This window comes from Pogona vitticeps, chromosome 2 (assembly GCF_051106095.1).
Source record: "Pogona vitticeps strain Pit_001003342236 chromosome 2, PviZW2.1, whole genome shotgun sequence".
Lineage (NCBI taxonomy): Eukaryota > Metazoa > Chordata > Lepidosauria > Squamata > Agamidae > Pogona > Pogona vitticeps.
Window position 1 is genome coordinate 57,592,929 of NC_135784.1, and position 27,571 is coordinate 57,620,499.

Here is a 27,571-nt window from a genome sequence, read left to right on the forward strand (position 1 = left end):
TTCCATGGCTGAATGGGAATTTGAACCATGTCCAAGTCCATTATTTTACCCACTACACCACAATGGATATCTACCTACATAAATTACACACATATTTCATATATTTTACTTATTTTTTAAAACTGTACCAGCCTCGTACATATTTTTTATCTTGCATAAAACTGCTGAACTACTGTACCAGATTATGGTAAATAAGAGATTAATTAATTAGCCAGTGTAGCTGTGCCCTTTCCATTCCAGCCACACCACTTGGCAGGGCAGTCTTGGATCAACCAGCCAACCTAAAAAACTGCCACCAGCCCCATTAAAGTTGCTCATCTGTGGTATAGACTGCATGTGAAATATGGTACAGCACCGGGGATGAAGGCCGAAGCCTTTAATACCCCAAATTTGCCACCAACAGTCCTGATCCCGCAGCCTTTAGTGCCCTGTCACTACATCTCAGGGCAGCAAATCCTCAACATGTGAAATAAAACTGGTTTTTGTCTGGCCTGAAATCTCCTGCCATTCAGATAATCCTTCTGGGTTCTTGCTTTGAGGAAGGATACAGTACAGTATTTGCCTTCTTCTCACCACCCCCTTTATTCACTGACATCTATCAACCCCTCCTGTGTGAACTTCTCTCTGCGGGTACTTAACACATCACCCAAAAGGGAGTGATGCATGGCTAAAAAGAGAGTTCAAAAAGCCCACCAGCCAAAAAAACACAAAAACGGTTTGCATAAACATTGCAAATATTTACATTACAAATATGAGAAACATTTTGAGAAAAGGAACGGAGTCTCAATGCACCGCACTCCAGTGGGAAACAAAGGTGATCTCTTAACCAGCTGCCATCAGTGCTCCAGGTGCTGCCTCTGGAAAACGTCACCTCCACACCCTGGATCTTCCTCCTCCTCCTCCCGCTTCTTCCTCTTTAAATCAAGCTTGTCCTGGACAGCCTCTTCGAGAGGCGGTTTGTCGTATTCTGGCAGCCTTTGGAAGGGAGAGCTGTCCTCCCTCAAAGAGGGCACGTGGCCACCCCTACGGGTGACCTCTTAGGCCATTTCTGTCTCTCCTTCCCGAGCAGCGCGCGCCTCCGCCAACCTCCCCCCCCACACACTTGGCTTGTTTTTCCCCACCCCCACCCTCGCGCTAGCCGCCCAAGCGCCTCCGCTCCCTTCATCGATTGCTCGGCGCTCGCCTCCAGCGGGCCTTCCCTTGGCCCGCCTCGTCGCTTCAGAGGGGAGCCCCACCCACTCTCCTCGCGCTCGGCGTTCGACTGGCTGCTGCGGGAGAAGAGGCCCTCCTCGCCCTCGCCCTTTTCCTCCTCCTCTACCCTCCCTTCCTGAGGTCAGGTGGGGAGGGGCCTCTGGGCCCCGCAGGTGGCCGTTGCCGTGGCCGCCCCCTTCCTCCTCCTCCTCCTCCTCGAGGCTGAGGTGAGAGCCCGTCCCGCCCGCTCGCCTGCGGCTCCCGGGGGTGGTGGTGGCGTGCGGTGCCGGAGGTGGCGAGCCCCGCTGGCGCCCACCCTTTCCCAGAGGCTCCCTGCAGGGCTGGTGGGGGTGGGGTGGGGGGTGAGCCGGGGCCTCGGCGCTTCCGTCTCCTTTCCCCGCGGTGCGGTGCGGTGCGGGTGGGCCTGGCCCTCCTCTTCCCACTCCGGCCTCCCCACCGCTGGCAGAGACGTCGCTTCGCGCTTTTGTCTTTGACAAGGTGGATCTGGTGTCTGTGGGAGGGATTCGTGGGTCCCTGCCCCGCCCTCTGTGTGTGTGTGTGTGTGTGTGTGTGTGTATACTTTAGCATTGGCATTGGGGGGGGTGAAGGCGAGAGCATCATCATCATCATCATCATCATCATCTGCAGTTCAGTCATCACCCCCCCAAAAAGATTACGTGTGTCGTTTCTAATCCAAAAAACCCCACAATCATCTTCCTGCCTACGCCACCCCACAAAAGTGAAAACTTGCTTCTTTCCCACTCGTTTTATATCCATTGGCTGCTCCCAAGGAGACGTCGCTCCTCTTCCTGACAGATTCTCGTGGTTGCTCTCACCTGGCCTAGGGTGCAGGAATTTAGAAAGACGAACTCTTTCCTATAGGCACCTTACCATCGAGGGTGGTGCAGAGGACACCTGCCCAATAGCTTACCTTGTAGCTGTTTTAAAATAGGTGGCTGTTAGTCTGTTTTAACTTACAGGTTTATTGCATTCAGAAGTGCCCCAAGACTTTTTTTCCTGGTTTATGTTCCCTATGTCAAATGTCAGCCAGATATGCAGCTCTTGTTGGTACCAGAAATACTGGCTGGGGAAAAAAAGGGAGGTAGTCCATTTGTTGATAGCACTTGGGCTACTCATTTGGGTGTGAAGCCTGATTGCTTAACTCTTCTGGCTCACATCCTGAATCAGGAAAGAATGCCATCCTGAACTAGAAGTCATGCAGCTGAATGAAAGAGTGGTATGCTGAGGAGACAGAATGAATGGCAAGTATATCTTTTGAGTGGTAGGCACAGACACACATTTACTATGTGCTACTTTTGTATCCTTCCAGCAGAACACCAATACACAAAACAAAGGGTTAGGCTTGAATTTCTCTTCTTGATGTGCTAGCTTTCAGATGCAGGGAGTTTTTAAACAAAGGAGGCCTGAATTCCAAAATGCTGTGTGTTTAAGGGAAGTGGTGTTCACAGTTTTTCTGGCTGTTTGTTGCACACCTGAGCACGTAGCTAAATGAACTGCATATATCTGACCATGTGATGGAGAGCTGCAACAAACATTCAGACTGGTATGCAATTTTGGATTTGTACTGCATAAGCCCAACACGATTTTGGTCAGACTTCAACAGTAGAATCTCTCTCTTGTCATTTAAGTGAGACAGACCACCTATGTGGATCCAGTTCATTCCCCTTTGTTCTGATGCTAATACATTAAGGAAGCAAAAAAGGAGAATCCTAGCTGGGGCTAATTGTACCTGATTACATGTAGGAAGTGGCTGAGTAATAGAAGATAAATGTTCAACTGTCTTGAGTATTTAGTGATACCTGTAGACTGTGAATGATGCCCGCTTTCATTAGAATGTTAACTGCTGAGATAAAGGTTACCTGTTGGTGTCCAGGGTGAATTTGATTAAAATTAAATTGATTTAAAACTGGTTCAAAATTGAAATTGTGCTGAGTTCAGCAGGTTTTCTCTAAGTATGATTAAGCCCGGATATTATGCAAAGGGGAAGGGGTGACATAGATACAACTAAACTTATAGAGCAGTAGCAAATACAGTCATATGTTGCGTAAGCACATTGTTTTAGAGAACAACTAACCATCTTGTTTGTCTTGCCTGGTGACTCACCCATCTCCTTCACTCATTGGCAGCCCTTTTCTGTTGCACTTGTTCATCTTGCCCAAACTAACTGCTTTGTTTGTCTCCTCTGCTCATTTGCTTAGTTGAAATAGATCAAAAGTGCTGGAGATTTACTAAACAGGATGAAACATTTGATTAGTTCACACAGATGTTTATTTTAAATGACTTTTATTTTTGCATCTTTCTTTTATCTATCGGAAACTAAATTATTAGAAAATAGACATTTTGCCTTCTCCTGTCAGAGAGATTGATTTAAATTGCACACCATGAACATTTGTTTGGAAACGAATGCACTGAATTCCTTTGTAAACATGCATAGGATGGTACTGTTGGAGTTTCGGTGGAAAATGTAGAGTGGCAACTATGAGGTGAACATTTTCTGACATACATTGCTTGGGAGGACTAGCTTTTGGTGGAAAATGTCAGATGCTAGAATAGGTTTTCCAGGGAAAACTTTGAGCAACCTGTTAACTGCTTGTCAGGTGAAGGTGTATAAATAAAGGCTTGTAGTTTTTCTCTGAGATCAGCTTAAATGTCAAGTCGCCCCCTTTGTTAATAAATGTAGTTTACTTAGAGATTCAGCTTGAGCAGCTTGGAATAAGTTGGTGAGTCCAAGGTGTTATATTGTTCTTGTCCCTTTGCTTTATTATTTTCTATCATAACTTCTGAAAAAAATAAAGGTAAATAAAAGTAAAGGTAGACTTTATATCCTAAAAAGCAGGTGTAAAGCAAAATGTTATGGTTGAACTTAGATCCCCCTCCAAGAAAGGAAATGTAGACAACAGATCAACCATCCTTCTTGCTCAAAACACTGGAAAGTGAATGCAGCCACCGGTACATTAACTTTCACTCCAAGTAATACTACAGCATGGCCCCACTGCCTATCCCTTAATATAATGCAAAAGCTGGAAATAACCATACCATAGGTATTAACAGGGTTAAGATTTGTAAACAGGAAATGACATTACAATCCTATCCAGAGTTATATAATCTTCACTAGTCCAGTCCAATTTATCTGATTTTGGAGGAAGTGGATCTTTTAGTGTTTAATAGGTTTAGTCCTAAGTAAGCAGAGCCTTTTTCTCTTTAGGGAACAAGAGGCTAGAATCCTTTTGCTGGTGTACAGGAAACAGTGTAACTTTGGAGGCAGACCTCAAGTTAAGAAATTTCTGTAGACATCTGTAGAGTTGTACGTGCAACTCAGCAAGCAACATATAACATCTATAGAGATTTCTTAAATTGAAGCAGTTTACCTCCAAAAGGAATGTGGTGGCACTGCGGGTTAAACCGCAGAAGCCTCTGTGCTGCAAGGTCAGAAGACCAGCCGTTGTAAGATCGAATCCACACGACGGAGTGAACTCCCGTTGCCTCTCCCAGCTCCTGCCAACCTAGCAGTTTGAAAGCATGTAAAAATGCGAGTAGATAAAGAGGTACCACCTCAGTAGGAAGGTGACAGTGTTCCGTGTCTAGTCGCGTTGGCCACGTGACCACGGAAACTGTCTACGGACAAACGCTGGCTCTACGGTTTGGAAACGGAGATGAACATTGCGCCCTAGAGTTGGACACGACTGGACTAAATGTCAAGGCAAACCTTTACCTTTACCTCCAAAAGGTATGTCATTTCTGGAGCTGTATCACAGGATTTGGGTCAGATCCTTAACATCATTGGACCTCATCTCTTGTGTATGTTAGGTGTAAAATGTAAGAAGGATATATTAATGTGCTATCTCTATAGTCTGAATTTATTTAATTTTAGCGGTTGTAGCTTCCACTATAATTTATTGTTTTTTTCTCTCTCTTTCAGGAGTAAAATATCAGAGAAATACTGTTATTGGGTTAAATACCACAATCCATGTAGGGGTTAGGCCAACCAAACAGGCACAGGAAAGTGTGCAATTTTTCAGGCTCTCTACAACAGGCAAGATACTACAGAAAGGAGATGAAGGGACAGGGAGAGAAAAGTGGGGCTTGATTTTAAAGGTGTGTAATTGAGTGTTGTCTTGAAATGTAGTTGAATACGAATGGTCTGCAGATATTCAAAAGTGGCTGATTGGGTAGTGCCATCATGTCAGTTTTCACTACCTGTCATCCTTAGATTTGCTGGGAGCCAGGATATTTGGTCCTCCATTTTTGGAAAATAAAACATTCAAAACTTTCTCTATCCTTTTTAAAGCTCACATACTTCATTACTGATGATGAGCAGAAAAAAGTCATGCAGGCTTCAAATTGATAAAGCTGGACATACTTTAAATGCCATATTAGGCAAAATAAGTAAAGAGAATCAAACTGCATTGTTTACCTAATGGTAAAATAAGTGGAACTCCCAGAATGTGAAAAACCACTTTCAGGTGGTATATATTCCTCTAATATGAGATTTCACAGCTAAATGGCTAAATACGCTATTCTCCAAGTCCTACCAAAAGCTATGTTGCCCTTCAGAAAATAGTTCACAATTCTTCTTTGTGGGGGAGTGGGGTGGAATCACACTGATTTTTTAAAAATTTCATTAGGCGGCCTAAATATATTTTCATTTAGTAAATCACAATTTGGCCCTCAAACTCAATTGTTAGCATGATAGCCACCACCAAGCTCTGACTGCCAAAAAGGAAATCAATTAGTATTTTGCTGAAAACACTGTCAGCTTTGTGACTCCTGATTTTGTACTCAGTTCAGTTGTTCTTCATACTTAGTACTGTTCTTTGGATCTCTTTCAGGGCAATATTTTGCACCAATTACAAGGGCAAAAAGCTACATCCTCTCTATTAGTCTGGCACTCTAGTCATCCAGTTGCATGGCTTATCACTGCTTCACAGCTGCTAAGTCTTGGTGTGTATTAACATCCCTGGAACACTTGGACCACTATGGCAACAAGCTACACACCTCCATTTGATGACCCTGGAGAGGTGAGAGAGGGCTTTTTGTGTCCGCTGTGTCTGAAGGACCTGCAGTCATTTTATCAGCTTCAGTCTCATTATGAGGAAGAACATTCAACTGAAGACAAAGACGTCAAAGGACAACTGAAAAGTAAGAAATGCCTTAAGTCTGTGTTATAAATTGTAGAACAATTCTCAGTGTTTATGATTTATGGTAACAAATGATTGGTAAGATTATAGAATAACTTATTTGTAGCAGTTCAAGCTTTTAAGTTATACAAAATTCTTAACTAGGACTAACAGAAAGTATAATGGCAGTTGAAAAAAAGGCAATAACTCCAGCAGTCATTATTTACTTCTAATGCTTAATAGCGGCTGCTATAATTTTCTTTAAGATAGTAATGCACATCGAGTTATATAATCTTGCACCCAGAGAAATTTCCATAAATTGAACTAAAGTTATTAAGGTAAGATATTTGAGATACCCTAAATCTATTTCCAAAATCAATGTATCATTTTATTATACAGTGTCTTTAAAGATCTATGATCCTGTTGATGCTAGCAGCAGCTAATGTCTGTATAACGCAGGTATAATAGGGTACTCAGATATTTTGCCATGGGCAGTTAATAGGACACTCACATTAGAATGCAAATAATTTGACAAATCTTTCTTTCCTCTCTAGCTCAATAGGAAAGGAAGACAATCGTTTGAGAACCAATGGAGGATTATTTAATGAAGGAAGAACTTGCCTTTTGAGAGGCAAACCAAAAATAAAACTTAGCTGTCTTTGATCTCAGACAGAGATTTGAGGTTTACTGAATAGTGGAGAAGATAGGTGAATGTGAAAACAAATTTAACATACTCCCCTACATACTGTGGTCAAACAACTAGCACTCGTCAGCCAATGATACTGATGATATAGCTAGTTATCACCTATACATGGAAAGAGTCAAGCTGTCACTGTGTTAAAGAATGTTTCCATTGCCATACCCTGTTATTCTCAGTTACTATGCTCGTCAATGGTTGACATGTTTATAGTCTTGCATTTTATAGTCTTGCATTTTTTCACTATATGTCTGTGTGTGTGTGTGTGTGTGTGTGTGTGTGTGTGTACACACATACATATACATTTATATATACATTTATATATACATTGTGTGACATATATAATGTGATATAATACAACAGAGCATAAACATGCAACCACTAACCACTGAGGTGCATGAAGCATGAGCATCGTAATAGGCACCAAGGATCCTTGCAGATCAGAGTTTGAGTCCTTTTATACTTAGGATGTAAATGTTATTTTTGTGTAAAGATCACTGTGTTCTTCACAGAAAACGTCATTTGCATGAAATACAAGATTTTTAATGCAAAATACAGGTTTCTTGCAAAAATAGATTTTTTTTCCATTTTGGTGAATGCTATTGTTGGCAAAAAAATTAGTCCTGATATTTTCACTCTTGTGCAAGAGTAATATCTTCCAGCAGTTACCCATTTTTCAACAGGGCAAAGGAAAATCTACATGTATTCATTATTTTGTTGTTTCACAAGTGTAGATAACACGTTTCCCTGAAAATAAGACCTAACCTGAAAATAACTCCTAGTATGATTTTGAGGATGCTCGTAATATAAGCCCTACACCAAAAATAAGCCCCAGTTAAGTGAAACCCCGCCTTCTACCATTGTACAGCAACCAGAAGAAGTTGACATGACTGTATTTAAATAAATGTAGATTGTTGAACGTGAAAAAAAGATCCCCTGAAAATAAGCCCTAATATAAGACCCTATCTTATTTTGGGGGAAACACAGTAGTTGTAACAGGTAGATATATGGGCGGGGAGGGGGCCTTTTGGTTATAAGTGCCTTGGGATAAGAATTTATCATACCTGTTTGTTGAAAAGTGCACAGAGGTGGTGGTATATGTAATAATTCAGAACAGCCAGCTTTACAGCTCACTAGGAACTGAGTATATAGAGGCGGCTCAGGGGTTTCTCTTGAAGAATATTTAAGATCTAAAGAGTGTTCCTATGATGGGAAGAAGCATTTTGTCAGGACAAGTGATGAGGGAAGCTGCAGTTACACATTTACAAAATGGAAAACAGTGGCATCTTCTGTAGCTCAATGAGAAAGGCAAAGTAAAGAAAGATTAGGAACTTGTTTTTTGCAAGGCAAAATGAAAATAAAAGCTGTGCTGTCTTCAGTGTGAGACAGAGATTTGAGGTTTACCGAGTAATGGGAAAAATAGGTGAACATCACTATAGAGAAGGTATATTTGCTTGAATAGCGTAACTTTTTTGCTGTTTTAATGCCTGTTCATTGAATATGACCAACAACAATTTCATTCATTTTTAGGGTGGGAAGAGGAGGAAAGGGGAAGGAGTTAATAAGCTGCCTAGAGTGGTCGAAATGACTAGATAGGCGGGGTATAAATACAATAAACAAATAAACAAATAAACAAATAAATAAATAAATAGTAGTGCTTAAGTGCACTTGTGAGCCAGAGTTGCAAAGGATGTGCAGTGGTACTTCTACTACATGCCTTTTCACTTGTGTGAATTCAGTTTCAAATTTTGAGGTGATATTTCTTAGGAAATTCTTAGAATATTTCTTTCTCTAGGTAGTAAGTAAAGGAAACAAGTTGGTATATGTTGATATGTGATTACTCTTACTACCAAATGTGGTAAAAATAGTGTCTGTTTTCTAATAGATTCTTGGAGCTAATTTCCATAATATTTTGATATACATATAATAAGAATATGGCAGTGCTTCAAGAATGTCTTGTATTAGAAGTTTGTATGTTGCTGCTGCCAGGTACATGGATGTCATCAGTCTGTTTCAAGAGTGCAGCTGATTGTCATGGTGATTTTGACGTATTAACCCTTGATTGATTATGCCTTCACAGATTCACGATTATTATCAGGAACATTCCCATGGGATGAAATGTGGCATGCAAACAGCATTTAGAGGCCATATGATTTGGATATGCAAACTAGTAACAAAAATGCAGAACAGTTTTGATTATAAAATTAAATAAGAAATATATGTACAGTAGCAAATTATTGGGCTTTTTTTCTATTTAAAATAGCTAAGCACTCTATATTCTGTTCACACTCAATTGCAGAAAGCAAGTGATTGTGTTAAAGTATTAATTTCCGTCACTTGTTTCAAGTTATTTCCTAGCTCTCTGAAGGCTATTAAATGCGTCATCGTTGTACCTTTAAAGTGCTTTCATCTTCTGATTTGTCCACTGTTCTGTTTCACAAATTGGTTTCCAAATGAAGCCTTTTTAGGATACAAATATTCCTGTGAGCTGCCAGTAATTGAATGGATGGGCTAACTGGCACATTTGTATTCCCACCAGGTTGGATCAAGTAGGAGTATATCAGACTTATGTTCTTATGTGAATTGCTTACATAGATTTTCTCAACTTCAAAACTTCTTCCAAACTGCTTTTTTCTAATGCTGATCATTCCTTTTTACAGGTAAATAAAACAGGGCTCATGTTCCATGGATGCAGGAGATGGGGGCTGAATAGTCACATATGTTGCCCAAAGTCTCCTGGGTGAACAAGAACATTCAAGAGAAAAGAGACAACTTTTACAAATATAGCTTATGAGTGTGTTATATGTGCCATTTGTTCATCTTTCAGATCTTGTCCAAAAAGCTAAAAAAGCAAAGAACAAACTGTTGAAACGAGATGATGACCGAACTGACGGGGGGCCTCAGGAGCGTTACGAATCTTACAGCTATGGTGGAGTGGATCCATATATGTGGGAGCCCCAAGAATTAGGTATGCAGTAACAAATTTGCTTCATTGTTCACTGGAGAGAGTCCTGATAAGCCTGTAGAGTCAATACACAATGGCTGAAATTCTGTTGCACAGCTGTGTGTGTGTGTTTGTGTGTGATGGTGGTGACATGAGCAGCAGCAAATCCCTGCTGATTAAAAGCTTCCATTGGCAGTTTTGGGATGCATGTAACTTTATCACATTGGGTACAAGTCATGTGCACGCCGAAATCATCTTAAATCATCAGTGATCTGCCTTTAATCAGTAGTAATTTGCTGCTGCTGCTCCTGGCATCACCATAGCTGTGTATGTAGAAGTGTGCAGCAGGATTTCAGCAAGGATGTAAAGCTTTTAAATAAATCGTCTAAGGTGAAGGGATTATTTAAATACCTCAACCATAGCCCAATGTAAATGTTTCTTTTGAGTTAAGGTTGCTTGGTTAGTGTTATACTGAAATGTGACTTGGGTTTCTGTTGCAGTCCAAATATAAAATGTAACAGTATGTTGTACCATTGATTGCTTTTAAAATGCACTGTGGCTGGCAGATCTGCTTTCAGTGTAGCATTCCCCAGCCACTCTCAAAGTACCTTTGAGAAAGGGGATGAAGTTGCCTTCCTTATTACCATGTTTTATACAGACAGTAAATGCTGTTTTGGTCCATCAGATTTATATTTGTTGTTGTTGTTTAGTTGTTAAGTTCTGTCTGACTCTTTGTGACCTCATGGACCAGAGCATGCCAGGCCCTCCTGTCTTCCACTGCCTCCCAGAGTTTGGTCAAATTTATGTTGGTCGTTTTGATGACACTGTTCAACCATCTTGTCCTCTGTCATCCCCTTCTCCTCTTGCCTTCACACTTTCTCAACATCAGGGTCTTTTCCAGGGAGTCTTTTCTTCTCATGAGATGGCCAAAATATTGGAGCCTCAGCTTCAGAATCTGTCCTTCCAGTGAGCAGTCAGGGTCGATTTTCTTGAGAACGGATAGGTTTGTTCTCCTTGCAATCCAGGGGACTCTCAAGAGTGTCTTCCAGCACCACAATTCAAAAGCATCAATTCTTCGGCAGTCAGCCTTCTTTATAGTCCAGCTCTCACTTCCATACAGCACTACTGGAAAAATTTCATGGCTGCTGTTACCATCTGCAGTGATCATGGAGCCCAAGAAAGTAAAATCTGTCACTACCTCCATATTTTCCCCTTCTAGTTGCCAGGATAGATATCTTCCCCTTCTATTTGCAATGATAGATATCTTCCCCGTCTATTTGCCAGGATAGATATCCTAGCAATTTGTTCTCTGGTTCCTCTGCCCCTTCGAAATCCAGCTTATACTTTTGGGAGTTCTCGGTCCAAATACTGCTGAAGCCTACCTTGTAGAATTTTGAGCAAAACCTTGGTAGCGTGTGAAATGAGTACAATTGTATGGTAGTTGGAGCATTATTTGGTGCGGCCCTTCTTTGGGATTGGGATGTAGATTGATCTTTTCCAGTCCTCTGGCCACTGCTGAGTTTTCCAAACTTGCTGGCATATTGAGTGTAGCACCTTAACAGCGTCATCTTTTAAGATGTTAAATAGTTTGACTATCACCTCCACTGACCTTGTTGTTAGCTATGCTTTCTAAGGCCCACTTGACTTCGCTCTCCAGTATAACTCCTCTGTGTATTCTTACCACCTCTTCTTGATGTCTTCTGCTTCTGTCAGGTCCCTACCATTTTTGTCATTTATGATGTCCATCTTTGCACAAAATGTTCCTTTAATATCTCCAATTTTCTTGAACAGATCTCTGCTTTTTCCTTTTCTATTATTTTCCTCTATTTCTTTGTTTGTTTAAGAATGCCCTCTTGTCTCTCCTTGCTATTCTTTGGAAATCCACATTCCATTTTCTGTAACTTTCCCTATCTCCCTTGCATTTTGTTTCCCTTCTTTTTTCTGCTATTCTTAAGGCCTCATTGGACAGCCACTTTGCTTTCTTGCATTGCCTTTTCTTTGGGATGTTTTTGTTGCTACCACCTGTACAATGTTCCAAGCTTCCAGCCATAGTTCTTCAGGCACTCTGGCCACCAAATCTAGTTCCTTAAATCTGTTCTTCACTTCCATTGTATATTAATAAGGGATTTGGTTTAGATTATACCTGACTTTTGTTGTTGTTTAGTCATTTAGTCGTGTCTTTGTGACCCCATGGACCAGAGCACGCCAGGCCCTCCTGTCTTCTATACCTGAATAACCCAGTGGTTTTTCCTACTTTCTTCAGTTTAAGCTTGAGTTTGCTATAAGAAGATGATGATCAGAGCCACAATCAGCTCCAGGTCTTGTTTTTGCTGACTCTGTAGAGCTTTTCCATCTTTGGCTGCAGAGAGCATAATCAATCTGATTTCGGTATTGCCCATCTGGTGATGTCCATGTGTAGAGTCACCTCTTGTGTTGTTGGAAAAGAGTGTTTGTGATGACCAGTTTGATCTCTTGTCAAAACTCTATTAGCCTTTGCCCTGCTTCATTTTGAACTCCAAGACCAAACCTACCTGCTGTTCGTTTTATCTCTTGACTCCGTACTTTAGCATTCCAGTCCCCTATAACGAGAACATCTTTCTTTGGTTTCAGTTCTAGAAAGTGTTGTAAGTCTTCATAGAATTGGTCAATTTCAGCCACTTCAGCATCAGTGGTTGGTGCATAAACGTGGATTGCTGTGATGTTGAAAGGTCTGCCTTGGATTCGTATTGAAATCATTCTATCATTTTTGAGATTGTATCCCAGTACAGCTTTTCCCACTCTTTTGTTGATTATGAGGGCTACTCCATTTCTTCTACGGCATTCTTGCGGAAAATAGTAGATATGATAATCCTCTGCATTGAATTCGCCCAGTCCTGTCCATTTTAGTTCACTGACGTCCATGATGTTGATGTTTATTCTTGCCATCTCCTGTTTGACCACATCCAGCTTACCAAGGTTCATTGATCTTACATTCCAGGTTTCTATGCAGTATTTTTCTTTGAAGCATTGGACTTTCCTTTCACTTCCAGGCATGTCTGCAGCTGAGCGTCTTTTTGGCTTTGGCTCAACCACTTGATTAGCTCTGGAACTACTTGTCCTTGTCCTCCACTCTTCCTAGTAGCATGTTGGATGCCTTCTGACCTGAGCGGCTCATCTTCCAGCATCCTCTCTCTATATGTTTTCCTGTATGTCCTGTACTGCAGAGGAAGGCCAGTCTGTCGCACACAACAGGCACACTATCGGACATCAGCAGCTGCTTCCACAACTTTCATTCTGTGTGCAGTATTACCCTACAGCAGGATCCCCAACCTTGGGCCTCCAGATATTCTTGGACTTCAACTCCCAGAAATCCTGGCCAGCAGAGGTGGTGGTGAAGGCTTCTGGGAGTTGCAGTCCAAGAACATCTGGAGGCCCAAGGTAGGGGACCACTGCCCTACAGGATTGTAGAAAAAAAGGTTTAGTAGTTTGCAGTTGACTGGATTTTTAACATTGATGTCATAATTTTAGTGGGTTACATGTAATTTCAGCCTGAGCACCGAAAAAAGAGTAAAACAATACATTTACCAAGAATGTAAAATTGAATGACTCTAAAAATTCCATGGTTTTTTTTCTGCTTACCAGGTGCCACGAGGAGTCATCTTTCTGAGTTTAAGAAACATAGAGCAGCCAGAATTGATCACTATGTGGTGGAAGTCAATAAATTAATAATCAGGTTAGAAAAGGTAAATAGGTTGCTTTTTGGCATGCATCACCACTGTGCACAAGTCCTCTTTGAACCATCAATGTTTGCCACAGTATTGCTTCTGATATGTAGGTTTGTGCTGCTTTTCCAAATCGTCGTTCAGCTGCTTGGGTGGTGTTCATATGTTTCTTGATGTGTTTCACTAGTTTTATGATTTAACTGTATTTTATTTAATTTTCATTGGGCACTTTGAGTTCCATTCTTTAGGGGAAAGGCAGGTTGTAAGTTCAGTATAATCTTCTGTGTGATGTTGAATATAGAAGATCCAACTCTGTTTTATACTGTCTTCCTTAAAATTGTCAAAGAACAAATGTATTAGACTCAAGAGATATCTAAGCACAAAAGTTCCATCTTGTGGTCCAAACATTTCCCACCAGGTACTAAATAAACAGTGGAGTACTGGAGGGCCATCTTATTTCCCAAACAGTTGTTCACACCATTTTGAGCTGATGTTTCTCTTTGCATTTGTAGAACTCTTGCTTTTGAATCTTTGCCTTTTGCTTTTCATAGTTGCAAATTGTAAAAATTATTTGACTTCTATAATATGGAGCTTTCTCTGAATCTGCTTCCCTTTTTCTGTTCATTTCCCCTGCTGTGTGTATTTCTAAGCTAGATTTGAAAAAGATTTTCAGGGCAAATATCCATTTTGAATGGAAATTTTAAAGCTGTAACTACTACTGCTACTACTACTGCAGGTACAGCAAATACAGTGTCAGAATCCAATTGGTGATTTATGCTTACATAAATGTGATGGCATAGGTCATGGGGACAAATTGCTGTGAATTAATAAGGTGCTCATTGTGTTCCTGGCTGTGTGTCCAGTTACGCAGTGAGTGTGTGCCTGGGATACAACCTGGACCTTGTCAGTTAGCAATAATTTGCTGTGGCACTTGGGAGTGGTTAGCTCAGTCGTTTAGGTATCTAGCTGCAGAGCTAGAGGCTAGGAGTTCAATCCCTCACTGCCTTCTTGACAGGGGCTAGAATTGATGATCCATAGAGTCCCTTCCAGCTCTGCAGTTCAAATATCTTATTCTTATTATCTATGCATGCGTAAGTCACTGATTGGATTCTAGTCAGTAGATACAGCATTATTTGGAAAAGCACTTTAGTGAAGTGTTTTAGAAGTTTGCAATGTGTCTGACTCATGTGACTGTTCTCTTTGGTCAGCTTACATCCTTTGACAGAAGCAATACTGATTCGGCAAAGATAAGAGGTAAGTGTACTTGACGTTTGCTAATTTTTTCTGCTATGAACCTCACTGATGATGTTTGATAGGTTTCTTATTCTGTTACAGCAATAGAGAAGTCTGTTGTGCCGTGGGTCAATGACCAGGATGTCCCATTTTGTCCAGATTGCGGGAGTAAGTTCAGCATACGGAACAGACGTCACCACTGCCGTCTCTGTGGCTCTATCATGTGTAAAAAATGTATGGAGCTTGTCAGCCTCCCCTTTGCGAGTGAGTATAGTGATTTGCTGCTAATGCTTTAAACCCTGTTCTTTGTTGAATTCTGGTTCAGAGCTATTCTGACATTGGCTGAAATTCTGTTCGTAATTTATATATATGTATCTATTAACCTGTTTCTTAGGTTCTGTGCCCCCTGTGACTCGCACATATGGGTTTTGCCCCTGTGCAGAGCAGTTTTAAGGATGTTCGAGTAGCTTTAGCCATTTCGTTACCCCTATTTGCCTTTGCATATGACTTTGTATGCTAGTTTTCTCTCATCTATTGTGCAAACAGCAGTCAGATGACTAATGTTTTTTCTTAATTGGTCTTTATAGGCAAACTCACTACTGCCAGCAAAGAGGTTCTGGCCTCTCATACTAGCCCAAACTGCTCACCCAACAGCATCCAGGGTTCACGCCGTGGCAGCATCAGTAGTGTAAGCAGTGTGAGCTCTGTCCTTGATGAGAAAGATGATGATCGTATACGTTGTTGCAGACATTGTAAAGATACTTTACTCAAAAGAGAACAACAGATTGATGAGAGAGAGTACACACCAGATATTGTGAAACTATATGAGGTAAAAGAATACTTTAAAACAAAGATAGTGAGTGAAATGGGATTTGTTGCCAATAATTTATATCATTCTGTATTATGATTTAGGTAGTATAGTAATTGCCTTCTTAGTGCTCAATATGCATTCCAAGAAAATGGAAATGGAAAATCAGTGCCAAGTGGCATCATTTTAAGATTACATCTTATGCCAAGAGTTCTAGAAATCCAGTCTACCTTTTGTATGGAACAGATATACCAGACCCCAAGTCTCACAGAGGCCTGGGTTACCTTCTCTAGGTAGACTGGTGCCTGATGAAACACCACAAAATGGCTGCTCTGACCCTGTGTTCTGTAAGCACTATATGGAGCCATCTTATGTAGGGTATTATTGCATCTGCTATAACTGTTAGCTTTAAAAGCAAACAACAGGGTGTGTACTGATGAGAAGGGTTGGTTTGGAGCCTGATTAGATGCTTCTGAAGACAGCATACATCAGTTTGGATCCTCTCAAGACTAATTGATTTGGCTGAATCAGAACTTTGCTTCCAGATATCTAAAGTATTGTGATTGCCTATTGATTGTTTTTTAAAGGTGAACTGCCCATAACTTTTATATTTCTTTGCAGAACATAAGTCAAATTTTCCATTGTACAAAACATAGCTATACCTTATTTTATGGGTGTAAAGGCACCAGCTTAGAAGGAACTATATGCATAGGAAGAAATTACATGTTGAATCCTAAATTTGTAAACCTATTATTATGAGAGTAGGTTATTTTTTTCAGGGTGGTAACGCCCTGACTTGATCAGATAAGGAGTTTGTCCTACTTAGCACATAGAAAATTTTCTCCTTCCTGCAAAGATGATGATGATTTTTTTCCTACCAGTTTCAATGTAGAGAAGTTAGACTATAAAAACACTTGGTTGCCCAAATCTTGGTAGTCCTCTGCCATGGGAGGGAGGGCCCACCATCTGGCCTCTGAGAACCATGCCCAGCTGGACTAATGGTTAGAGATGGGCATGTACCTGAAAAATTGTCATTTGTGGTCAGGTGTTTTGTTTGTTTCCTGGGCAGGGGCTACCTGTTCCTTTCTCATTGGGAGAATGTACTAGTCTGATTTTTATACATACTGCCTATTAAAGCAAGAGGAAACACTTCTGCCATTCCTGGTACGAAAAGAACCTCTTGGGGTAGTCAGAATTCTGTTCATTGTCTGAGGCCTTTTTGCATTTGGTTATCTGAACTGGATAGTCAGCCACTTATTGTTACTATTAATGTTATCTTCTTCTTCTAGGTGGATTTGATTTAAATCAAATTCATTTAAATCACAATTTAAATAAAAAATTGATTTTTAAAAAAATTTAAATTGTGATTTAAACCAATCTGATTTTTAAAATCATTTTTATCCACTCTGATTATAACTTATTGTTGTTGTTTCTTATTACTATTGTTCACGGAGAGAGAAAATAGAATACATGGTAAGCATTTTTGTATCTGAATTGTTGCTGTAAATAATTTAATTTTCATCTATTGATTTTATTGATGAAACAAGAAACTTCGACTTTATATGGAAAAGGTTGATCAGAAGGCCCCGGAATATATAAAGATGGCAGAATTCTTAAAGTAAGCCTGTTCAGTTGCATTCTATAATTAATATGTCTATGTTATATTTAGGAAAAAAGACTATTGTGGTATCTGCGAGGAAAAAACGCTGAAGTGATAAGCTAAATATTAATAAATGGATGATAGAAATAAAAAAAAAACTGATGGGTGTGATGTCAGAAGTTCTAGTCTCCAGATTCCAGTCACCAATTCCATTTTTCTTCCTCTTCCGCACACATTGGGATTCATTTTGTATCATATCCAACCTAAAGACTAATTTGAATGATTATTTGGTATTTAGTGACATCATAGTACATCTTAATAAAATTGTTACACTAGTGTTGATTTTGTGTTTTGTCTGAAGGACCACAAGTGGCCTCTTGACAAATTAATAATGAGATATGAGATATAATTCAAAATCACTTTTATATTCTGTCAAGTTTTCTAGGAATTATTTTTTTACCACAAGAGTTTTTTTGTGATGCAGTGCACAAATGTATTGGCTTAGTCTTTTATGCTGAAAGTTTATTAGTCAAAATAAGCTTTACTGCATTGTACTAGAAAATAATGGATTTTTTAAAAAATTGAATTTGTATGAAATGTATGTGTGCTGGAGAAGAATTATCTTAAAAATTTGAAAGGACAAGCACTATCAAAAGCTGTACAATGAATTAAATGTAAAAAATAAAGGCATTAGTGTGTTCAGCAGCCCCTGTAAAGCTCTGTAACTTAATTTCACTGAATAATACTTAATTTCATTGAATAATACTATATTATTGGCTACAATTTTGTAAACACTTTGTCTTTGTGTCCATACAGAGGTGTCTTATCGAGTATTTCAAGTAGTACAGTTGGACTGATCCAAGGAATTAATAGCTGTGATTTCATTTATTCACAGTCTGAAAAAATTAAAAGAACCCCACCCAGAAATATGCATTTCCATAATGTTACCAGTGTTGGCCACTAGAGTGAGGCAGATACCATATTATGCATAGGATTTGCTATTATCCACGTTTTTCAGCATCTGTGAGGTGGAATTGCAGCCAATCCCCCACAGATATGGGAGTCCTACTGTAATTCCTGTGTCATTCTACCTCACAAATCTAAAAAGAGTAGCTGGTTGCCACTGTATTATTATGCATTTTATTGAACTAAATATTTTCCAGAAGAGATAATGATGAAAATACATACAAAAACCTGTGTGATTCAGTTTTGCAGGGTGTTTTCTAGTGTTAGTGTCTTTGGGTACATCAGTGAGCAAAAAACTCGTGAGATGGGCTATGAAACACCTCCCTCCCCCATAATCATGCTGTAGAGGTGAGAATGATAGTTTAGAAGCATATGAATCTGCATGTTTTTTTCTAGTGCTGGGGAGACAACCTACAGCCTTGATCATGCGAATAGTCTCAGAATGGAGGTGCAGAAAATGTACGAGTTAATAGATGCTTTAAGGTAAGTGGAAATATTTGGAAACAGAATTTGGGCAACTGTCATGCACACAGGTTAAATAAATGCTTAACAGCCCAAGGTGCTACCCAGGCATGCTTCAACTCACAGGTTTTAGTCAATAAATGTTGGTTGTAATGACAGTAAGTAGGCTGTAATAAAATCAAGCCTGAATGATCAGTAGAAACTAAAAAAACTAAGCTGAGGGTATCGGACGCTTGACACAATAAGGACCATAAGAATATAAGAATCATAAGAATATAAGGTTCAGTACAGAGGCAATAATGTTAGGTAGAACTGAAAGTACTGTATTTCCCTGAAAATAAGACAGGGTCTTACGTTAATTTTTGCTCCAAAAAATGCAGTAGGGCTTATTTTCAGGGGATGTTTTATTTTTTTCGCATACAACAATCTACATTTATTCAAATACAGTACAGTCATGTCATCTTCTTCTGGTGGCTGCACAAGGGTGGAGGGCGGGGTTTCACTTAACTGGGGCTTATTATTGGGGTAGGGTTTATATTACGAGCATCCTGAAAAACCATACTCTGGCTTATTTTCAGGTTAGGTCTTATTTTGGTAGTAGGAAAAGAGGAAACCTAACATGAGAGGAATTCACTATAAAAAGGAAACCAAAGCTTTTAGTTTGCAGGACCTGCAATAATAATGCTGTTAATGGTAGGACATTTTGGAGGTTACTGATTTGCTGTTAAGTTGGAAGTGACCTGTTGGCACATAGCATGTAGCAATTTTAAATACATAGTTACTGCCCGAGGACATGATCCAAGCATATTGAATAAATATTTGTACAAAGTTCCTGTAACGTTCAGCCCTGCCCTCACCTGTCCGTCACAGCTGGGCAGTGGAACAGCAGCCAATGAGGGGACGGAAGGTGGTGCTAAAGGGGGAGGAGCTGGGATATAAAGAGGTGTGTATGGAGTTTGAGGGAGGGATAGAGTTAGAGAGTGAGATCTGGAGAGATCTAGTGTGTGAGAGAATGAGGCCTGCGTGCCTGAGTGTCAGTGAGGGCAAGTCTGTGTGAGTTAGTGTTTTAGTAACCGTGATTGACAACTTGATTCTATACCAGTGATTTACTCCTTTTATTTTGTACAAATCAATAAATACTTTATTTTGTTTGAAAGAAACCCTTGTCCTTTTTATTTAAAGGAAAGGTTGGTGGCAGCAAGAGTGTTTAGTGGCGTGGTGGGCGTTCTGAGAGGCCTGAGTGGGAGGTGATCTCAGAGTGGCTCAGCCACGTTACAGTTCCCAATTTAGCTGTGATTTTAATTGAAAATGTTTAACGGCTTGAAGACAATCTTTTCTAAGCAGTAAGTATCTAAAAACAATAAAGTTGATTACATTACTAAAGAAAAAGTAGACAAAGCCAGAACCTTGGTCTGTTATTATTTTCAGCACTGCCAAGTCCACCTGTTAGAGAATCATGAGAAATTTAATGAATATTGATGACAAAATATTGTGAAGTGCATAGTGCCAAGCCAACTCCACAGCCTATACTGTCCCTTCCAAAACAAAAACAAAACACTCAAGGATTTTGCTTTATAACTGGAAAGATTCTTCATGCCTGACTATGATACTCTATTTAGTGTTCTGTATTGTGTTTACAAATTACTCCTATCTGACTGTTAAATTGGTAATTCTACTACATTTGTGGGGATTTATTTTCAGCAAGAAGATTCTCACTCTGGGGTTGAATGAAGAAACACAACCTCATCCCAGAACACTACAACTTCAGAGAATGATCAGATATTCTGCTACACTTTTTGTACAGGTAGGTTGTCTATAATGCATGATCTGTTCTTAGGCATAGAGGATGTCTCTAGAAACAATACAAGACAAATATAATTCACAAATGATGTTTTCCTAGAAAATTATGAAGATTGGCACCTGCTTTAAAGTTTTTTATACAAGACAGAAATGAATGACCTTTCAGTGTAGAAATCCTGTCCTTCCTGGGCAGTTCTTGTGCACCATAGGTGAGGTGCCATGAAGAAGCCTGACAAAGATTCCACACTGTTGATGGTGCTTGTTTGCTAGTTTTGCAAACAAGACTATTCACTTTTACATTGTACAGATTCAATAAAATGTATTCTACCCTTCAAGCATAATAATATGATGGGATTATTTTCTCTTTATTTCCTGTGACGTCTACTCCAGTTCCTTTATCTGAATATATGTTTTGCTCTATTTTTTGGTTTTAGCAAGCAGTATTCTCAGCATCCAACTTGCAGGAAGTATACAGAGTCATTTGACACATAGTAGTTCAAACACTGGCACTTTTAAGTACGTATGAACCCAATCTACCCTTCTCCCATAAAAGGGTAGATCGGGTACTGTTTAACTCAGTGTGGTGTAGAGCAGTGTTCCCCAACCTTTTTTCAACCACGGACTGGTTGTGTGTGTGTGCCGCGCCCGCAGGAGGGTGGAGCTTGCTCACACACATGCACACGTCATGCTCGCGAGCAGGCACTCATAGGGGTTAGGGGATCTGTGTCCGCAGCCCGGTCCTGGATAGGCTGCGGACCACTTCTGGGTCACGGACGGGGGTGGGTGGGTTGGGGACCTCTGGTGTAGAGGATACCAAATCCCTGCTTGGCCGTGGAAACTCACTGGGCCGTGGCAGTTGAGAGCCAGTCCTTAAATATCTCACATGCCTTGAAAACACTGTAAGAGTCATTGGATGTGAAAGGACAGCATGTAACATACATTTAAGAGCAAATTAAAGACCTGGCTCTTTAGGCAGGCTTTCCCTCCTGTCATCACCTAATGACTTTCCCATTTTGAATTATATTGCCACTGTTGTTAATTATATTGCTTTTCCTTTATGTCTTATTGTTAGCCATCCAGAGCTGGCTTTGGTCTAGATGGGCGGGGTATAAATCAAATAAATAAATAAATAAATTTAACTCACTGCATAATTAAGGCAGCTGTTCTGTACACATTCAGCTAGGGAAGCTAGGGCTTAAGTCAGAGAGTTAACTTGTTGAGTAAACATGTACATGATTGCATGGTAAGAAGTGGTGATGATCATGACCTCAGACTGACCTTAAAAGGATTAGATACATTCATGTAATGTTGGTAAATAAAACCAGCAGAGAATTCACTGGATGCACTGGTTTTGAGGTACACAACTTTAAAATAGTCTAGTACCAGGGCATTTGAAGACCTGCGTTTCTGAATGTGATCCTGTGTTAGTTTAAAGCCTTCCTCAAAATGTTTTCTTTGCTTTCAGAGATTAACAAGAGATGGATTCCACCTAGCACAGACATTTATCTCTTCTAAGTGTTAAGTGAAGAGTATTTTGTCTTTGTTAGTCCTGTTAATCAGTGGTACAAATATGTTAATTTGGCAATTAATATGAATGTTTCTATCTTTGATGCTGCTGTTCATGTTTGACTTTTTTTTCTTTAGCATATAAATCACATACGTTTTAACATTGAATTTTAAGCTGTGGAAGTGTTTTTGGTGAAGAGGCAAAATAAAATCATTAATTTAAAAAGTATAACTGTCTATGTAATTATATATTGTGTTATTCTTTTCAATGAAATGTTAAGGTATAAATATGATTTGGAGCCTAATAACTTGCACCTTTTAAAAGTAGTGGGTTTTCTCTCCTTAGGAAAAATTGCTTGGTCTGATGTCATTACCAACCCAAGATCAGTATGAAGAACTGAAAGAGAGAAGGAAACAAGAGCTGGATAGAAAATTGCAAATGGAGAGACAGGTGAATATATCTCTCAGCACTGGGATAATGCTTTTGAGAGCTCTTTTCTATCTTGCTATACATGGCTTAAAATTACTACCTCTTGGAATATTGTTCAAAAAAGCTTGTGTGACAAATGCATCTTAAGATATTTATAGGGTATATCACTTTCTCCTGCTTCTTTCCCGCACCTCTTGGGTGACACATTAATGTGTCAGGATACTGTGAAAGGAATCGACCTGTCTCTCAGAAACTGAAGCAGTCATGCTAAGAGGATTTGCTCTTGGCGAGCTGTGGCATGGGATCCTTACACCGCTGGCTCCTTTTAATGTCTGTTTCTCTTTCTTTTGGTTAGGCTACACTAGAAACACAGAGACGACTGGATGATAAGTCCATGGACTATGTTTCTAGATCCTTGGCAGCATCCAATGGTGAAGTATCATGGCCAAAACGGGCTGCAGTAAAGAAGACGGAAGGTTGGCTCCCCACTGCCAGCATCTCTCGCCAGCAAGAACTTGCAGACCCACTTCTTCAGCAGATTGACAATATAACATCTTTCATTGAGCAAGCCAAGGAAGCAAATCGTCTAGATGAGGTCCAGATGTTGCAGGAGAACCTACGGCAACTTCAGGATGAGTATGATCAACAGCAAACTGACAAAGCCATTGAGCTTTCCAAAAGGCAGGCTGAGATGGAGGAGATGCAGAGAGAGCAACTCCAGATCCTCTGTGAAAAAGAATGGGAGAGAGAGCACAAAAAAAGAATGTCTCAGCACTTACGGACTCGTTCCTTGGACTTCAGAGAAGTGAATTGTGATAAGACTGAGATAGGAAAAGAGAGCATAAACCAAATAGCACAGGCTTTGGATCTGGATACAACTCAAAACAAAAGTAACCCCAGCTCTAAAGCACCTTCCCCAAGTGGTGGTGCCAAACCACCAGCTTGTGAGAGCCCAGTCTTCCATGGTCAACCTGCAAAAATCCAAGAGCATGACAGAGTAAGAGAACAAAATATAATTGCCTCCCTAAACCCCTTTGAAGAGGAGGCAATAATTGGTATTCCAAAGAGGGAACCCAATAATCCCCTTGTTGAAGCTTCCCCTACAGTGGGAACGTCCTGGCCCTTCCAAGCTGTGGACACTGCTAAGAAAGAATACAATCCATTTGAAGAAGATGATGGTCAGCAAGCAAATGGCGTAGCAATCAGTGCAGCCAATCCCTTTGAAGATTTTGCTGGAAATCCCTTTCAGGTCCCCGTAGGCCGTCAGGAATCTGGCAATCCATTTGAAGAACCTTCCTCCTCCTCCATGAATCCTTTTGAAGTCGACAAGACTCACGAAGTGTCAAGAGAAGACATCATAGAAGAGGAATTACTGCTCCAGCAGATAGATAATATCAAAGCATATATTTTTGATGCCAAACACAGTGGACGGTTGGATGAGGTAGAGGTTCTTACTGAGAATTTAAAAGAACTGAAACGCACATTAGCAAAACAAAAAGAGAAATCCAGCCGCTAGAGGCGGCACCATATCCATGCACACCCAACTTTACAGGCCCCTATTTTTATGCAGGGCTGGTGGTCAAAGGAGAAGCATGTTGCAAGAGACAGTTCTGGGGGTTGAGTCTATCTAATGCACTTTGGTGTAGGCACATTTACACTATTATTCAAACTTTGCAGATAATGTCCACATTATTTATAATGATGTAATATCCTAAATCTCTTCTACAGACACTTTAACAAATATTTTAAACTTAGCACAAACAATGTTTTTTGTCATATCACAGTTGTATGGTCTTTTTAAAGTAACCCCCTCCCCTTGATGTGAACAGAGGCTAATAGGGAAAGAGATGCAAGAAAATGTCAGCAGTCCTTCCATCTATGTTTAGTTGACTTGTGGATTCTGGCTGAAATCCCATTTAGTTTCCCTTTGCCAGTGAAAAGCTTATGCTAGCAGAAGAGGAAGGCAGGCCGTTCTGTCTGCATTGCTCCCCTTTATATGCTCCTCACAGTCCCCTAAATCTTTGTAGCAGATTTTGAGGGGAGCAGCATGAGGAGGAATTCTCTCTGCCTATTCCAAGGGCAGAAGCCTTCCAGTGGAGGAATGAGGATCTCGCCGTCTATGTCAAACATGAAATAAGATGGTGCCTTTAGCAGGTGTGCATAACTGCCATATATGTTAATAGGAAGTGTTAATAGTAGGTTGCTGGTATGTACAACCTGCATAACAAAAAGGCCAGTGACCTGATGGTGCAATACAAAAACTAAAGGGATTTACGTAGATATGGGTAACTGTTATGTTATATGAATAATTTTTCTTTGAGAAGACTTAAACCCCTGTAGCCTGTATTTAGGTAATATGGTTTATTTCCTCTCCCCTTCCATCTCTTTATCAGGTCTTATATATATATAAAATGCTTAAACTTCAGTGGCTCGGAATTCTGCATCTTTTCACCCTCTTACACAACTACAATTTCCAAAATTACAGGGCTAATAGAAATGTTATGACAGCTATACTGTGTTCTGGTTGCACTGGAGACATGACCTTTCAATTGAAGGTTTATAGTAATAATGGAGCTTTATGGTGATCAGTAGAGTCACCACCTTTTCTCGGCAATTCAAACATGTTTATGAGTAATCTGGCCTTTTTCACCATGTTCAAAGCCACCCATAAGCTCAAACATAGGTTGCAGAGAAAAATATGACATGTCATAGAAATCCTCCCCCTAGTGATTAGACTGTTGAACATCAGTGGGAGCCTATGGTTGATTTGGACATAAGTGAACAAATGCTGACCTGCCCTTGATTTTTAACTAACATTTAACTGCTTCTGTTGAGGATTGAACTGACAAGCCAAATATAATAATAATAATGTAATTTGTTCCCTTTATAAACCCATAGTCAGTGAGTCATCATCTTCAAGAGAGCAGGAAACTGAAGACTGAGTTTGCATGCTACCAAACAGTGTTGCTGTGCAGTTTTCATTTGTTGTTACTGCCACTCTCATGAGGCCTGTGGAAGCTCATGCCCTGTTGTTCTAGTGACGAAGCATGTGTGCTGGCTGTTGAAAAACTGGAGATGCCATCCTCTTTTCAGCTGTGAATGGGGATTTTGAGGAAAATGTAAAAGAATGGTAGCTATAGAGCTGTGTAAGTTTCTGTTCTCACATTGTACTGAATGAATTTGATTTCAGTTTTATGACATGGCTAAAAATGATAAAAGAATTGAAACGGTGTATGTGAGGAGTGTGCCAGAAGAGTATTGTGGACTCTTCATAGCCCAAATTGGCTGTTGTTAAGAGCAGAAGGATGGTTCAGTAACTGACAGCTGATCCAGTGTCATAACCAGAGATCCTGCTCCATTCAAAAACGCTGGCATACATGCTAACAGAAGGGGAGAAAAGATTAATCCAAGAATAGTGGGACACTAATAATTAGTGAACTGAAGACTTGCTAATTAATGGAAACTGGCTGGTTGGCCTGTAAGATCCTCAGAAAAATGTTTACAGTTTTTGTTAATAGGTGGTCAATATGGTCAAGAACTAAGGCAGCACTTTACATATGAGACTATGTATTACGTTTTAATCTTTTGGTGGGTTTGGCAGACCTTTTTTAAAAGAAGAAAACATTCCTGTTTTGCTCCCTTCCCCCCCCCCGCCCCATTTGGAGGGAAAACTTGGCTTAACTACAGCCAGTTTGACGGAACAGGTCTCAGTGAAAGCTGCTACTTCTCATTGATAGCTTGTTTTAATAAGTATGCAGAGTAGCATTCAGCCTTTCTGTGGAAACTGACCTGAGTGCAGCACTTGGGGCTACAGCAGTAAGAAGAGATGCATATGGTTTTAAAAGAAATTCTTTTTTCCTAATCCGGAAGAACTGGCTGTTGATTTGCAGTGTATGTAACAAAACTTAAGAGGACTGAGAAGGAACAGGTAATTACAGTAGGTATCTGGCAAAATGCAGCGAGAAATAGATGCACTCAGTTTTAGTGACCTTTATAGCTATTGAAGGACTACCTGCCAAGGAGAAGTGATTTGTCTAAAAAAAAACACCACCTATATTTATTATAGACAGGAAAACACGAAACTCCGCTGGTATTTTTTGTATATTCTGGCCAAAATAAATGTTTCAGTGGCTTTTTAAAAGCATTTCTAATATTGTTCCTTGTTACATACATTCTGCCTTGTTTATATGAATTCCACAGTCTAAGACATAATTAGAGCATTGATGTACTTTTCCTAGTATGTTGGTTTGTAGCTCCATGACTGCAGATCAATGTGAAATGTAACTAGCCTTCTTGATAGGATGATGATAGACCCACATTTTGTCAGCCTTCCATTTGTACTACTGAATTTACACTATGAAAGAGCAAAACCATGCCATTGTGAGATTTAACATTAATGACATTTGTTTATACATTTGCATGCACTTCTCTAGTTTGCAAGCTTTCTGATTAAATAAAATAACACATTTGTTCTGTTTGTGTATGGGTAGACTGATTTTGCCCTATTAAATACTAGGTGAAACGCAGCTGCAGTTCTGCAGCAAGCATTTTCCAAGACACCTACAGGCTTCCTGACATGTTCTGAATAGCAGATAAGATTTTGCCTTATAATCAGGAAGACCACTGGTCTGTTTTCTTTATTGACCATTTGGATGTCAGTTAGATGCCTTTCCCAGCTGTGTGCAAAAGATGCTGTGGCTTGAAACTGGACCCTTCTGTTTACAGAATATATGCTATACTCATGAACTTGCTCATCCCCAAATAAAGTGGGAGGTGTAAATTGACCACCCAATGCAAAAGTATTTTCACTTCAGTACAGCAGGATCATTTTAACTCCTAAAAGAAAACCTTCATTGCAAAACAGGAATCTTAATTCCTGTAACGTTTAACATTTGAACCAAAAAAGTGAGATAAAAACTGTTTTGCTAAGTAAAGTCTGTTTGTTCTAACTATTTAATAGCTATAGTTGTGTTTTTCACATAAGTTGGCGTGACTGTCCTAACTCCTTGAATACAATTAATCTTGTTGGGACTTGTAGAGCTTGGATGAAAGAACAACAGAAAATTATTAATGATCTTGATGTAGTGCTTCATCC

The 27,571-nt window shown here is 39.9% G+C and overlaps 1 protein-coding gene across 4 annotated transcripts; it reads left to right on the forward strand.

The window, feature by feature from the left end:
• Positions 1-1,220: 1,220 nt before the first annotated feature.
• On the forward strand, positions 1,221-26,953 carry RBSN (rabenosyn, RAB effector). Of its 4 annotated transcripts, none has more exons than XM_072989498.2 (13): positions 1,241-1,418; positions 5,132-5,307; positions 6,042-6,351; positions 9,854-9,994; positions 13,592-13,692; positions 14,880-14,925; positions 15,007-15,168; positions 15,492-15,733; positions 17,260-17,330; positions 18,675-18,761; positions 20,442-20,544; positions 22,393-22,497; positions 22,832-26,953. In XM_072989498.2, exons 3-13 carry the CDS (start codon positions 6,189-6,191, stop codon positions 23,990-23,992), a joined length of 2,382 nt encoding a protein of 793 aa, XP_072845599.2. In that variant the 5' UTR covers positions 1,241-1,418; positions 5,132-5,307; positions 6,042-6,188; the 3' UTR covers positions 23,993-26,953. The 4 variants fall into 4 exon arrangements, with proteins under 4 accessions (XP_072845600.2, XP_072845599.2, XP_078241360.1 ...); XM_078385234.1 differs by lacking the exon at positions 5,132-5,307 and adding an exon at positions 9,687-9,766 and having other exon boundaries at positions 1,282-1,418; XM_078385233.1 differs by lacking the exon at positions 1,241-1,418 and adding an exon at positions 9,687-9,766.
• Positions 26,954-27,571: the final 618 nt, after the last annotated feature.